A 15915-nucleotide genomic window follows, 5' to 3' on the forward strand; every position below is an offset into this window, starting at 1 on the left:
TTCTCAGAAAATAAGGCTAAAGAGGGCCTTGTATGTCAAATGGGGAGAAGGGAGGTGAGTGTTGCCCTAGACTTTGAGAGCCAAAGGGGCTAACTGTCATCAGAAACATTTTGAGGGTGGGAGGGAGATTCCTCTGCCTATAAGGGCTTTGGGTCCCAAAATAGAAACCGAGAAAGGTCAACCTGTCCTTCTGCCAGAGCTGGTTATCAGCAAAAGAGATGAGATGTCTCACCCTCTCTCATGTGACTTCTCAGTGGCCCTGATGGAGCTGGGAAGGGTATGAGCTGCAGTGGGGAGGTTCCCAGCTGCCCTTGGCCTTAAGACCAGTTCAAAGGGAAAGGCCACACCAGGGCATCCCATGGAAGCAGTCTACACTCATGTCCATCCATTCAGAACCATTGAAGTCGGCCCGGCACTGTGTGGGGAGGCAAGGCCAAGGAGGGGCTCGTGTCCACGTTACAGCTGGGTTTGGACTTGGTTTATGCCAATGCTAGACCTGGCTTGGGAGGAGACCTTCCCTCAGGGTGGCGCAGAATGGTGGAGTGAGGAAAATACAGGATCTGATGTTAGAGAGATTTGGGTTAGAATATCAGTTTGCAATATGTCAGACAATATGTTTCCTTACCTTTCTGTGCTATACGATCCCCCTTGCAGAATTAGCACTAGGATATTTTTTTTTTTGAGATGGAGTTTTGCTCTTGTCCTCCAGGCTGGAGTGCAATGGCGTGATCTCAGCTCATTGCAATCTCCACCTCCCGGGTTCAAGCGATTCTTCTGCCTCAGCCTCCCGAGTAGCTGGGATTACAGGTATGCGCCACCACGCCCGGCTAATTTTTGTATTTTTAGTAGAGACGAGGTTTCACCATGCTGGCCAGGCTAGTCTCGAACTCCTGACCTCAGGTGATCCCGCCTCAGCCTCCCAAAATGCTGGGATTACAGACGTGAGCCTCTGCTCCCAGCCTTAACACAAGGATTAAATGAGATGTTTATATGGCATTTGGCATAGACACTGTCAAAGAGTAAATGGGCAATAAATTGTAACAATGATCATTGGGGGCTGGCTATTGGAGAAGAGCTGGCTCTCTCCAGAGGAATTCGGATTACCTTCTTCTAGGCCCTAACCCCATTTACTAATCCCACAGGCCCCCCCGCTCCGCTAGCCCCGCTTCCTCCTCTCGCTTTGGCCTCCGGCACGACGCATGCGCCCTCGGGCTCCCCCGCGGCAGCATCTCGGTTCTCCTCTCGGGCCCATCTCGAGCCTCGCGTCTTTTCCAGTGTGGGCCCCGCCCCCTGCCGGTAGAACCCCGTCCCCGGCCGGTAGGGCCCCGCCTCCCGAAGCAGTTCCGGTTCGGCTCCGAGCAGCTGCCGGCGCGGCGGTGACGGCGGCCGGGACGATGCCTGCGCGCAGCCGCCACCGCCCCCGTCTCCACTCCGGCTCCCCGCCCCGGGCTCCGCCCCCGCCGCTTGAGGCGCTTCACTCCGGCGAGGCGGGGAGGGCCCCGGACTCCGACGGCGGCTCGGACGCCGACTCGGAGGTGGGTCCGGGGAGCCCAACTCGGACTGCGGAGGTGAGCGGGAGCTGAGGCTGAGGAGAGGGGAGCTTGGGGGGCGCCTGCTGCCAAGGGTGAGTGGGGAGTCTGGGATGGAGCCGGGGGCTGCCGAGGGACTGCGACCTGCAGGAGCCCCGGGGAGACGGTTGAGGGAGCCGGGATAGTCAGCTCTGGAATGGAATCTGAAGGAAATGGAGGTTGTCGAACCGAGGGCCTGAGGCTGAGGGGTAAGTGGAGGCCGAGGAACGAGAGGGAAGGGGCGGGAGGGGGAGGCTTGAAGAGCCCAGAGCTTGGGGGCTTTTGGAAGCTGCGCAGTGGGGGAAGAAGATCGAAGGTCCTGCGGGAATGTGGACCCGGAGGAAGAGATGCTCTGGGTTTGGCAGCGGGGGTGAGGAGTCAGAGGAGCAAGACCTGGGCCGGTGTTCCCTTCCCAGGGCGAGGGAGGGCGATCGGGGCTGGGACTGGAGCCCCCTTATACCCCCCCGCCCCCCACCCCGGGTGGGGCTGGTGGTGATAGAGGGCAGGATTTAGGTTTGACTAGAAGGAGGAGGGCTATTGGATGGGAAATCGTCTGGCCTCAAGGGGTGAGGGAGGCATTGAAAAAGAGAAGTGTGGTCAAGAAAGAAAAGGAGCCCTTGGGGACCTAATTTTGGGCTTTGGCATTTTTACAGGTGCCTTTTAAAACATCAAAGATCACTAGGGCAATGTACTTGGATCGTGGGGCTTTCTCGTTCGTGCACAGTGGATCCTTTTAAGAATCTTGGGTGGAAGGGGCGGTGTGAATGAATCACTGATTTGCCTAAAGGACTGGGGGAAGTAGTGGAGAGGAAGTGATGTTTGAAGGAGATAGTGAAAGACGTGATTCTGAAAATGAAGATATCATTTGGATTTATTGACAGGGTGTCCTTTTTTTCATTGTATTTTTTTCGTAAATAAGTTTAAATACCAGACATGTTAAGATCCTAAAAAAGATTTACTACATTACCTTTACGTTTTAAAAACTTGAAACAAGACTTTGGATACTCAGTTTAAAAATTAAACTTGAAACAAGAATTTGGACACTCGGATTTTACACATACTCAACATGGACTGGTTCTGCTTTCAAAGTTTTAAGCTGACACATGTTTTTGCCACATAGTAAATATATGGTCAATGCAAGTTTCTGGGTTAAGGGGGCACAGTGAACTTGCCACAGTCTAGGCGCAATACCAAATCTTCCTCTCACTGATAACCCCAGGATTGGAGTTATCTCTTGAAAATTGGAGAGGTACCTTTGACTGATTGGCAAAACCAATATTGAAATACTATTTTGCAGGTATTGTGTGAATAGTATTTTTAGTAGAGTGATTTGGAAAAATAAGGACAGAGGATGCTTGTAGTTGGCAGCCAACACAACTGGGACAGGTGGGTACACAGATGCTTTTTATAGAAGACATAGTTCCAAAACATAATTATGCCAGAAAAAGAATGATTGCAATATTTATATTCACTTTAGTATAGATAAATTCACTTCCTTTTGTGATTGTTAAGTCATAACATGGTTCCATGAAGTCTTTGTTTGACTTTAGCCACGTCTCATATGTTTTACAACTTTTTATGTGATTATAGGTTTGTAAAGTTGTTGGCCATTTCTTTTCTCTTCTTTCTTTTCTTTTCTTTTCTTTTTTTTTTTTTTTTTTGAGACAGAGATTCGTTGTGTTGCCCAGGCTTAAGTGATCCTCCCACCTCAGCCTCCCAAGTAGCTGGGAGTAGCTGGGACTGCAGGTGGGCGCCACCACTCCTGGCTAATTTTTGTTAGCATCAAGCATTTTCTAAATGCTTGATTAAATCTAAATGGATATCTACTGTTTAATCTTCATGAGATGATAATTTGATTGGCAACAGCTTTTAAATTAGTTTATGTGTATGGGCTATGTGACATACCCTCAGATGCACAGTGGAATAGTAATTGTGTCTTCAAAGGATATGTGAATTCTTAGCTAAAAATGCTGAGATTGTTAAAGTATTAATTCCCTTTTCTTTAACTTAATACAAATTATCTTCAGTTGAAGTTTATGTAATATTACTGTTTGTTGGTTTTATCTCTAGAGTGAGATCCTCTGGAGACCTTATCTTCATACTTAGTTCTGAATAAAAGTCATGGCATGTAAAAATTTGCTGAATTGCAGTGTAAGAACTCTATTAAGATTACAGCTTAATGTTATTGCAAAATTAAAGAGAAACGCCGGGCGCGGTGGCTCACGCCTGTAATCCCAGCACTTTGGGAGGCCGAGGCGGGTGGATGACGAGGTCAGGAGATCGAGACCAGAGTGAAATCCCGTCTTTACTAAAAATACAAAAAATTAGCCAGGCGCGGTGGCGGGCGCCTGTAGTCCCAGCTACTCGGGAGGCTGAGGCAGGAGAATGGCGTGAACCGGGGAGGCGGAGTTTGCAGTGAGCCGAGATCGCGCCACTGCACTCCAGCCTGGGCGACAGAGAGACTCCGTCTCAAAAAAAAAAAAAATTAAAGAGAAACTGTTAGATGGAGTTGTACAATTAGCGTATTAGCATGTCTAATAGTTTTTTAATTTTTGTTTCCCATTGTCAGTTCTCACACCCACTGAATAAAGAAAATAAGTTTTAGGCTAGGTGTGGTGGCTTACTCCTGTAATCCCACCACTTCGGGAGGCCGAAGCAGGCAGATCACTTGAGGTCAGGAGTTCAAGACCGGCTTGGCCAACATGGTAAAACCTCATCTCTACTAATACTATAAAAAGAATTAACTAGGTGTGGTGGCTCACGCCTGTAAACCCAGCTACTCAGGAGGCTGAGGCAGGAGAATCTCTTGAACCCGGGAAGCAGAGGTTGTGAGCTGAGATCACATCACTGCACTCCAGCCTGGGCGACAGAGTGATATGTCTCAAAAAAAAAAAAAAAAAAAAATCAGTTTCTCTAAGGCAGAAGAAGCCATCATGACTGCGATGGCAGAATATGCAGACATATTTAGGTAAATCAGTTTTGATTTCAGTAGCATAACCCCCCTTCTGCAAAAGCTTATTCACATTGCACAGTTGCTTGTAAACTTTTTCTTTATTTTGTTAATCATTAGATCCTCAATACTTCTTCAAAACTTTGCTGTTACTGATGAAGACATTTTCATGGCTTTTCTAAGAATTGAAATTTGAACACTTTTTTTGAGAAACTTAAATCACAGATGTTTCCATGAATAGTATTATTATTGTTTTATAAGAATGCCATGTTAACGAGCTATTCTTTGAAGATTTTTACTTCCAGGCCTGATGTAATATATGGTGTTAATTGTTGGGTGTACCTAGCATGCCTGTTAATTTATGGATGGAAATCTTTCCTGTCTTCAGATTCTACCCCCTTCATTTTTCATATGTCAGTGGATTGTTAGTGAACTAAGATTGAATTCACTTTTTAATTTTAAAGCTTCTGTAGCTTTGATTCTCTTTAGACATCAAACTGATTTGTATATGAATACAATTCCATATTCTGCTAAATTACCTATGAAGCTCTTTTGAATGATTGTGGTATTTGGTGAAAAAATACAGTATGAGCTAATTGTAATTCTTTTAAGGGATTTAGGTTATAGAAGAGGACTATACTGTTTCATTCCCAGATTAAATGTTTTACTTATTTGCAGAGATGACAGGGGAGAGCCTTGATTATTTTCACATGTCTCATGTATTTATATTTGTTTACAAATAAAGAGTTACTTATTTGCAAAATGCCATATCTTTAATACTTGCTTACATGTGATTTTGGGAATTCTTTTGGAACCAGTTTTTGTTCTTGTTTTTGTTTTGCTCTAAGGGTATGATGTAACACATTGAGGGGTTAATAGTAGGGCAAGAACAGAGAAAGCCATTTGATAACAGATATCATCAGGACAGTGATGCTTACTTTAGGTCTTGTGGTTTTCTTGGCCTTGAGAAATCAAGATGTTAACTAAAAATAGGAGAGCATGGGCCAGGCACACTGGGAAAACAGATCGGTGTTTACATGCTACCGCTGTTGCTTCCTGGTAATTTGCCATATGAATGTGTGGGTATGGATTTGTAAGAGACCTGTGATGTGAATATTCCTGTACCCCCTCCTCCCATACACACAGCACCATCATCACAGATCTGAAGCCTAACCTTTAGCTGAGTTTAGTGACTTCATGTTTCCGTATTGAAATGTTCTGTTACTGGGTCCTCACAATAATATAGAATGTAACATACTGCGGGCATGGTGGCTCACGCCTGTAATCCCAGCACTTTGGGAGGCCAAGGCGGGCAGATCATGAGGTCAGGAGATCAAGACCATCTTGGCGAACACGGTGAAACCCAGTTTCTACTAAAAATACAAAAAAATTAGCCGGGCCTGGTGGCAGGCACCTGTAGTCCCAGCTACTCAGGAGGCTGAGGCAGGAGAATGGCATGAACCTGAGAAGCGGAGCTTGCAGTGAGTGGAGATCGCGCCACTGCACTCCAGCCTGGGCAACAGAGTGAGACTCCGTCTCAAAAAAAGAAAAAAAAAAAGACTATTAACTAAGAAAAACTTGGTTATAATAGTTTCACCACAAAACAATGTTTTATGATATGTACCTCAGAAAAGAGTGTTACGGGGCAGGGCAGTGAACTATATATTTGTCTAAACGTTTTTTGGTTTTTTTTTTTTTTTTTTTTAAAGATAGGGTCTCACTCTGTCTCCCATGCTGGAGTACAGTAGCGCGATCATGGCTCATGCAGCCTTGAACTCCTGGGCTCAAGCAGTCCTCCTGCCTCAGCTTTCTGAGTAGCTGGGACTATAGGTGTGTGCCACCACACCTGGCAAATTTTTTAAATTTTTCTTTTGTAGAGTTGGGGTATCAGCTATGTTGACCAGCCTGGTTTAGAACTCCTGGCCTCAAGCAGTCCTCCCACCTTAGCCTCCCAAAGTGCTAGGATTACAGGTGTGAGTGTCTTAAATTTTTGATGTGTGTTTAGTTAAGCTTATGAGTTGTGGCAGAGGACAAGAGAGGTAGTAACATGAGTATCTGTTATCTTGATACTTGTTCTGTTATCTTGAAATTTTTGACAGATAAATTCTAGTTGGAGGTGAAAACCATGGATTCTGCTAATTTAGGGCCTTCCTATAGGTTAACTGGTAACACTGAGTTTTTGGAAATACTTGCAAATCTGTTTTAGTTTGGAACTTTGAGATTAAGTGGAATTGATGTCAGATCCATCAGTATAATATTGGCATGAAAGCCAGAGATTTTCAAAACCATACATTAAAATTTGGCTCCAAATCCAATCCATTTTCACAATATTTAATGGAGTTTGAAGTCTTGAGCCAGTTTCTCATTTTCCATTATATTGATTAGATTTTGGATGTAGCATATTTATTTATTTATTTATTTATTTATTTAGAGACAGAGTCTCACTCTGTTGCCGAGGCCTGGTGCAGTGACGTGATGTCAGTTCATAGCAACCTTCGCCTCCCGGGTTCAAGCAGTTCTCCCACCTCAGCCTCCCCAGTAGCTGGGATTACAGGCGCGTGCCACCATGCTCGGCTAATTTTTTGTGTTTTTAGTAGAGACGAGGTCTCACTGTGTTGCTCAGGCTGGTTTTGAACTCCTCAGCTCAAGGCATCCACCCACCTTGGCCTCCCAAAGTGTTAGGTTTACAGGCGTGAGCCACCGCGGCCTGCCAGTGTAGCATATTTAAAAATAAAGGTTTTACCAGCTGGATGGGGTGACTCATGCATGTAATCCCAGCACTTTGGGAAGCTGAGGTGGGTGGATCCCTTGAGCCCAGGAGTTTGAGACCAGCCTGAGCAACATAGTGAGACCTCATCTCTACTAAAAATACAAAAAATTAGCCGGGCACGGTGGTGTGCACCTATAGTCCCAGAACTCAGGAGGCAGAGGTGGGAGGATCACCTGAGCCCAGGAGGTCAAAGCTGCAGTAAGCTGTGATTGCGCCACTGCACTCCAGCCTGGGTAAAGAGTGAGGCCCTATCTTTTAAAAAAAAAAAAAAAAAGGGTGGGCGTGATGGCTCACACCTGTAATCCCAGCACTTTGGGAGGCCAAGGTGGGTGGATCACTTGAGGTCAGGAGTTCAAGACCACCCTGGCCAACATGGTGAAACCTTTTCTCTGCTAAAAATGCAAAAAAATTAGCTGGGTGTGGTGGCACGTGGCACGTGCCTGTAATCCCAGCTACTTGGGAGGCTGAGGCAGGAGAATTGCTCGATCCCAGGAGGCAGAGGTTGCAGTGAGCCGAGATTGCGCCATTGTTCCAGCCTGGGTGACAAGAGTGAAATGCCGTCTCAAAAAACGAACAAACGAAAAAGATTTTACCAAATTGATATGTTAAACTGCTAGCCTGGTTAGAATAAAAATTAGAATTTTAGATGCTTGGCTTCTTTACTGGTTTGCTGTGGCATTGCAGCCAGGTCAGGAACCCTTTACCAAATTTATCACCAAAGTCCTATCATCGTGTAAAAACTTTTGGTATAACTGAGGATATAAAATGGATGGTAATATCTGTCAGATTCTTATTCATTGAGGGGAGACAGCTCTGGATTTGGTGTAGATAATTTGATGCAGCCTGGTAGTAGAAGTTAGTTTAAAGGCTATTTGGAGCCAGAAAAAGATTGTGTTATTTGGTATATATGACAACTTTTTTTGAGTAAAATTATAAGAGTTCATGGTTAGAGCAGCAAAAAAGACCAAGAGAATGATGATGTAACTGAGGAGGGAATTTAATTCTTTAAAGGTGCTGCCCTAAATTCTACTGCTCAGAAGTGGGACATAACAAAACAGAAAATCGCTGCTAAAGAGTTTCAAAATAGATGGTAGGAATTAGTGCAAGGTCTTTGAAACTGTTTTGTAATTATTGCAGATTTTATCGATGTTTTGGAAACAATACCCTGTGCTTACTAAGAAAATGCAAAATAGGCTGGGCGCAGTGGCTTGCGCCTGTAATCCCAGCACTTTGGGAGGGTGAGGCAGGCAGATCACTTGAGATCAGGAGTTTGAGACCAGCCTGGCCAACATGGTGAAATGCTGTCTCTACTAAAAATATAAAAATTAGCCAGGTGTGGTGGTGCGCCCCTGTAGTCCCAGCTACTTGGGAGGCAGAGGCAGGAGAATTGCTTGAACCTGGGAGGCTGAGGCTGCAGTGGGCTGAGATCACGCCGCTGCATTCCAGCCTGGGTGACAGAGCAAGACTCCATCTCAAAAAAGAAAAAGAAAAATATCTTTCTGTAAGTATAAAGAGAAAAGAGTAGTTTTTGTTTGCTCAATGAAAATGTTTTCATTTATGGTAAAAATTTTAAAATGGGATGGAAAAAAGTTGAATAATCCCAAATACTATAAACTACAGAGTTATTAATCACAAAGTTTGGCCATAAATGCCCAAATTAAACCTTATTCTTCTACATCATAGTTTAGGCTTTTTGCTTTCATAAGAATTGTTTTTATGTTCTGGTTTATGGATCTGCAAATGTGTAGTCTTTATTATGTGGATATTAGATAAGCTAAATGTATTTGATTTAGCTGTATTTTAGCTTCAGTGCATCTATAATATATAATTGCCCTAAGGAAAATTTATTAACTCTAGCTTTATATAATTTTTTAAGTCTTTTCCTCAGCGTTTGTCTTGGGATATGGATCTTAATTTTTTTACGTTTTATACATCATTTGGAAACTGTTTAACTTTTAAATTTTGTAAACTAAATCAGTAATAATTTCTTTTTTTTTTTTAATTTGAGATGGAGTTTCGCTCTTGTTACTGAGGCTGGAGTGCAATGGTGCGATCTCAGTTCGCTGCAACCTCCGCCTCCTGGGTTCAAGTAATTCTCCTGCCTCAGCCTCCTGAGTAGCTGGGATTACAGGCATGCGCCACCATGCCCAGCTAATTTTTTTGTATTTTTAGTAGAGATGGGGTTTCTCCATGTTGGTCAGGCTGGTCTCAAACTCCTGCCGACCTTGGCTTCCCAAAGTGCTGGGATTACAGGTGTGCATCAATAATAATTTATACAAATAGCACATATTGTATTTATGAGTCAAGTTTTATCAGTTGTGAATTCCTTTAGGGACATTTTAATGTGGAGCTTTTAAATACAATCACAGAATTTAGAATAGAGGACAGTTGCTTCAGCTGGTTGTACTCCCAATATTTTTGATTATTTTCTGTACACACATGCACACACATGTGCGCACACGTGAGAAGTGAAACTACAAGAAAAATCCAGCATGTTTAAGTCACTGTAATCACCATCTGAACATGGACGTTGGTTCTGTAAAAGTAAGATATTGTAAAGGTTTCATTTTGTTGGTATATCCTCTGTATTTTAAATATTGTTAGCTAGACACGGTGATTCAGGCCTGTAATCCCAGCACCTTGGGAGGCCGAGGCAGGTGGATTGCCTGAGGTCAGGAGTTCAAGACCAGCTTGGCCAACATGGTGAAACCCTGTCTCTACTAAAAATACAAAAACATTAGCTGGGCGTGGTGGCGCGCATCTGTAATCCCAGCTACCTGGTAAGCTGAGGCAAGGGAATCGGTTTAACCTGGGAGGTGGAGGTTGCAGTGAGCCGATATTGTACCACTGCACTCCAGCCTGGGCGACAGAGTGAGACACTGTCTCAAAAAAAGTAAAGATTGTCCAGTGATAGATTAGAGGCCATTTCGGTCTCTTGTGTGTTGGTATAATTAAGCCCAGTGGAATAGCTGTGTCTTTCTAGTTTTTAGTGCCTATCACTTTAGGAAGTTTCCCAATTCCCAAACTGTACAGAAGTGCTTTTAGGTATCAACAGTAATCAGTTACATCACTGACATACTTTTTATTTTATTTTATTTTATTTTATTTATTTTTGAAATGGAGTCTCGCTCTATTGCCCAGGCTGGAGTGCAGTGGCGCGATCTCAGCTCACCACAAGCTCCGCTTCCCGGATTCATGCCATTCTCCTGCCTCAGCCTCCCATAGCTGGGATTACAGGCGCCCACCACCATGCCCAGCTGATTTTTTGTATTTTTAGTAGAGGCTGAGTTTCACCGTGTTCGCCAGGATGGTCTCAAGCTCCTGACCTCGTGATCCGCCTGCCTCGGCCTCCCAAAGTGCTGGGATTACAGACGTGAGCCACCGCGCCCGACTGGCGACATACTTTTTAAAATGTTGGTGAGTGGTATGCTCCTGTGGAAATATTTATTTAATAGTTAAATTTTATATTAAGTCTTTATATGAGCAGTGCATATTGATGTGTAGAGCAATGCATTGAGTAACTAGAACCTCTATTTTGTATTATTGTTTCTCAGTTTATGTAGCTTAATTACATTGTTGTTAGGTTGAAAAGTAATTTCCATCTTTTTTTTTTTTTTGAGATGAAATCTCACTCTGTTACCTAGGCTGGAGTGCAGTGGTGCAATCTCAGCTCACTGCAGCCTCCGCCTCTCAGGTTCAAGCGATTCTCTTGCCTCTGCCTCCCAAGTAGCTGGGACTACTGACGTGCACCACCACACCTGGCTAATTTTTGTATTTTTAGTAGAGGTGGGGTTTTATGTTGACCAGGCTTGTCTTGAACTCTTAACCTCAAGTGATATACCCACTTCGGCCTCCCAAAGTGGTGGGATTATAGGCGGGAGCCACCACACCCGGCCTATTGAGCAGTTTCTATTTGCTAAGCATTATTATAAGTGCATTATTGTAAGTGCATTACATGTATTATTCCATGTAATCTTCACAACAAGCCTATGAAGTAGGAATTCTCCTCATTTTACAGATAAAGACAGTGAGGCCCAAGAAAGTTATGTAACTTCTGCAGGGTCACATAACTATGAGTGGTAAATCCACAATTTGAACCTAGGCAGTTTAATTCTAGAGCCAGTACTGTTACTTTCTGGGCTGTATATCAGATGCTGTTGGTGAATAGCTTATTTATCTGAAGCTTGTTTAACTCTCTGGCCTTAGTTTCTTCAGCTGTAAATTGAGGAATTGTACTAGATCTCTCAGGTCACTTCCATTTCTAACCTAAGAACTCTGTCATCCTGATTTACAAAACACAACATGTTTAATGTTTCAAATTACTTTCTGTTTGTAATCTCTGGATCCCTTATGAGATAAAGGTTAAGCTGTTTCCAACATCACACTGTTAATGGGTCGTGGAACTGAATCAGATCTTTTCTTGGACTTCCTGGTTTTGCTGGTTGCCTCATGCATATACTTAGTGTGTATATGCATATATGGGTTAATAATTGAATTTAATTGACTTTCTTAATTTTCTTTTTTTTTTTGTTGGAGTCTCACTTTGTCGCCCAGGCTGGAGTGCAGTGGTGTGATCTTGGCTCACTGCAACCTCTGCCTCCCAGGTTCAAGCGATTCTCCTGCCTCAGCCTCCCAAGTAGCTAGGATTATAGGCATCCACCACTATGTCCAGCTAATTTTTGTTTTTTTAATAGAGACAGCATTTCACCATGTTGGCCAGGCTGGTCTTGAACTCCTGACTTCAAGTGATCCACCCTCTTTGGCCTCCCAAAGTGCTGGGATTATAGGAGTAAGCCACCATGCCCAGTGACTTTCTTAATTTTCTATTTATATCTGCTTAAATGAGATTTGCTTCAAACAGTGAAAAATAATACTTTCATTTTTCATTTTCTTTTTTCAAAATCATATCACATCATTTTCTTAAAAAAACCTTTTCTCTGAATATAAGTATTACATTCTTATTGTATAGAATATAGAAATTTTAGAAATTTTTAATGTAGACAGTGAAAGGGCCCATCCAAGGAGTAAATATTACTAGTTTGATATTTATTTATTTAAAAATATACACATATGCCATATTTGCTATTTTTTAGGGCATTGTGCTTCTTTTAAAATTTTTTCAGTTTGTATTTTGAAGTAATTATAGGCTGGGCGCAGTGGCTCACACCTGTAATCTCAGCACTTTGGGAGGCTGAGGCAGGCAGATCACCTGAGGTCAGGCATTCGAGACCAGCTTGGCCAACATGGCAAAACCCTGTCTCCAGAAAAAAAAAAAAAGAAAAATTAGCCGAGTGTGGTGGGGGCACCAGTAATCCCAGCTACTTGGGAGGCTGAGGCATGAGAATCACTTGAACCCTGGAGGCAGAGGTTGCAGTGAGCTGAGATTATGCCACTGCACTCCAGCCTGAATGATAGAGGGAGACTCTGTCTTGCACACACACACACACAAATTTCTTGGCTGGGCACTGTGGCTCTTGCCTGTAAACCCAGCACCCCAGCACTTTGGGAGGCTGACATGGATGGATGCTTGAGCCGCGGAGTTTAGCCTGGGCAACATAGCAAGACCCTGTCTCTTACCCCTTCCCCAAAAAATCCTCCTCTGTTAGCAGTTTTCTGACAATTTGTATTATAAATGGGTATTTGCGATAAAAATTTTGTTAGATGCTTTTTTTATTTATATGCTCCTGTGTTTTTTCTCCTTTAGCTGGTTAACATGGTGAGTTACATTGTTTGATTTTCAAATATTGAACCAGCCTTGCGTCCCTGGAATAAACCCTATTTGGTCATGATATATAATTAATTTTATATATTGCTGAATTCTGTTTGCTAATATTTTGTTAAGTATTTTTGCATCTATATTCGTGAGGGATATTGGCCCTTCCTATTGTAGTGTTCTACGGGCACCATCTCCATAGTGCCAGGTGGAGAAGGGTTAGGTTTTGTACCTTGCTTGCTGGGAAGGAAATGGACACCTCATACTTGCTTCCCACCCCATCTCACCCAACCCCACCCTGTGCAGGGGGTTGGGCGGGTAAAGGAGATGAGGGTTGTGGGTGGCTTTGTTACCTCTGATTTACCACTGAGTGGTGTTAGTCCTGACTCTCCAGCAGGTTTCCTCTGGTAGTACCTCTGCAAGGAGCAGGAGGGGTGCCTCATAAGTGCTGTTTGGGTTTGAAGTCCAAGCTCCCCAAATGGTCTCCTCTGACAGCATGTTAAGAGAGGGGGAGAGACTTGTTACTGCTAGACAATAATGACAATCCCAGCTCCCTACTTGGTCTTCTCTGATACCACCCTGGTGTGGAGAGAGATATGGCCGGATTATAACCCGACAGGCTTAAAAATCAAGGCTCTCCATTTGGCCTTTCCTGGTGAGGGTGGGAGTGGAAAGGGGGCTGGTTTTTTTATGTGGTGTTTGGCTAGAATAGAGTGGGTTACTGTCTAAAAGTCATACGTCTTGCTAGGCTGTCTCTTTTTCTAGTCCTTTGGTTTTTCTTTTCTTCCTTTCTTTTTTTTTTTTTTAATGGACATAAATGTTTATTATAATTTAACAGGGAGATCCAGGGTTATATATTCTCAAATGGTTATTAGTGGCTATCACTTGAGGATGGGATTTGTAGGACTTTGATACTCTGCCTAATGAATTTTTCTTTTTTCTTTTTTCTTTTTTTATTTATTTATTTTTTATTTTATTTTATTATTATACTTTAGGTTTTCCTTTCTTTTTTTTTTTGAGGTGGAGTCTCACTCTCTCCCAGGTTGGAGTGCAGTGGCATGATCTCGGCTCACTGCAACCTCTGCCTCCAGGGCTCAAGCAACTCTCTAGCCTCAGCCTCAGAGTAGTTACTCAGCCTCAGAGTAGCTGGGACTACAGGCACGCGCCACCATGCCCAGGTAATTTTTTGTATTTTAGTAGAGACGGAGTTTCACCATGTTGCCCAGGGTGGTCTCAAACTTTTCAGCTCCGGCGATCTGCCCGCCTCAGCCTCTCAAAGTGCTGGGATTACAGGCATGAGCCACCACACCCAGCTGGTCTTTTGGTTTTTCTTGGAGCTTTTTTTATCTGCACCTTTGACATTTCCAGGTTGCTAGCTTCTCTAGTATCCACTTTGGGATATATGTGGCAAAATAAACAAACAAAACACCCAAAGAGCTCACTACTGTGTTGTTCCTTGGGTCCCAAGGTGCCTGGCCAGTCAGCCTTCCTCTTCATTTCTCAGAGTCTTCTTATGTTTATTTTATATATAATGTCCATAGAGTTATAGGAAAAAGTATGTCTACTCCATCTTCCTGCAAGCAGAAATCCATTTATTTTTTAAAATGTACCTGTCAGAGGCCAGGCACCGTGGCTTATGCCTGTAATCCCAGCACTTTGGGAGGCCAAGACGGGCAGATCACTTGAGGTCAGGAGTTCGAGAGCAGTCTGGTCAACGTGGTGAAACCCTGTCTCTACTAAAAATACGAAAATTAGCCAGGCGTCGTGGCACACGCCTGTAGTTCCAGCTACTTGGAAGGCTGAGGTGGGAGAATTGCTTCAACCCGGGAGGTGGAGATTGCAGTGAGCCGAGATGGTACCATTGCACTCCAGCCTGGGTGACAGAACGAGACTCCATCTCAAAAAAAAAAAGTACCTGTCAGAAAAATCTAGAGAGCAAAACGGTACACTTAGTGAAGAGTAGCTCTCTCTTCTTCTGTTCCTCTACTTTTTAGAAGCTGTTTCCTTCATTCTGTCTTCATGTCTGTCATTATATTCCATCCTGTTTCACAATCTGTTTTACACTCTTAAGACAATTATTCTTTCTTTTTTTCTTTCCTTTTTTTTTTTTTTCCTAAGATAGGGTCTCGCTCTGTCACTCAGGCTGGAATGCAATGGCACAGTCATGGCTTACTGCAGCCTCAACCTCCCAGGCGCAAGCCATCCTCCCACCTCACCTTCATAAGTAGTTGCAAGTATAAGCACATGCCAGCACAGCCAGCTAATTAGTTCTTTGTTTGTTTTTGTTTGTTTGTTTGTTTGTTTACAGAGATGGGGTTTCACCATGTTGCCCAGGCTGGTCTTGAACTCCTGGCCTCAAGTGATCCTCCCGCCTCCAGCTACCAGAGTGCTAGGATTATAGGTATGAGCCACCACACCCAGCCAATTATTCTTTCTAAAACCCACTCTGATTATGTCATCCTCTTTTTCAGATATCTGCAGAGAATCCCATTGTGTGTAGAATGTTTTTAACTTGATAAAGGTTTCCATGGCTCTCTCAGGTCCTCGTTTCCATGAAGGAACAACTGTGTCTAAAAGGGCTACTGCCTTATGCAGCCTATTTGCTGCATAAACTGTGCATGATGTATGCCCAGGGACAAGCCTATTAAGAAGTTCATCATTTGAGGCTGGGTGTGGTGGTTCACACCTGTAATCCCAGCATTTTGGGAGGCTGAGACGGGAGGATCGCTTGAGCCCAGGAGTTTGAGACCAGCCTGGGCAACATGGCAAAGCCCTATCGCTACAAAAAAAAAAAAAGTACAAAAATTAGCCCAGCATTGTGGTGCACACCTGTGGTCCCAGCTACTTGGGAGGCTTAGGTGGAAGGATCACTTGAGCCCAGGAGGCAAAGGTTGCAGTGAGCCAAGTTTGTGCC

General features: G+C 43.6%; 1 protein-coding gene across 1 annotated transcript in view; it reads left to right on the top strand.

The window, feature by feature from the left end:
- The first annotated feature begins 1361 nt into the window (after positions 1-1361).
- Positions 1362-15915, top strand: part of SAMD8 (sterile alpha motif domain containing 8) — a 66399-nt gene continuing 51845 nt past the window's right edge. The window contains exon 1 of the mRNA XM_030798625.1: positions 1362-1568. Coding sequence (XP_030654485.1) covers positions 1395-1568 — 174 coding nt within the window. The 5' untranslated portion in view covers positions 1362-1394. The remainder of the gene's footprint in view (positions 1569-15915) is intronic.

Source organism: Nomascus leucogenys, chromosome 18 (genome assembly GCF_006542625.1).
Source record: "Nomascus leucogenys isolate Asia chromosome 18, Asia_NLE_v1, whole genome shotgun sequence".
NCBI lineage: Eukaryota > Metazoa > Chordata > Mammalia > Primates > Hylobatidae > Nomascus > Nomascus leucogenys.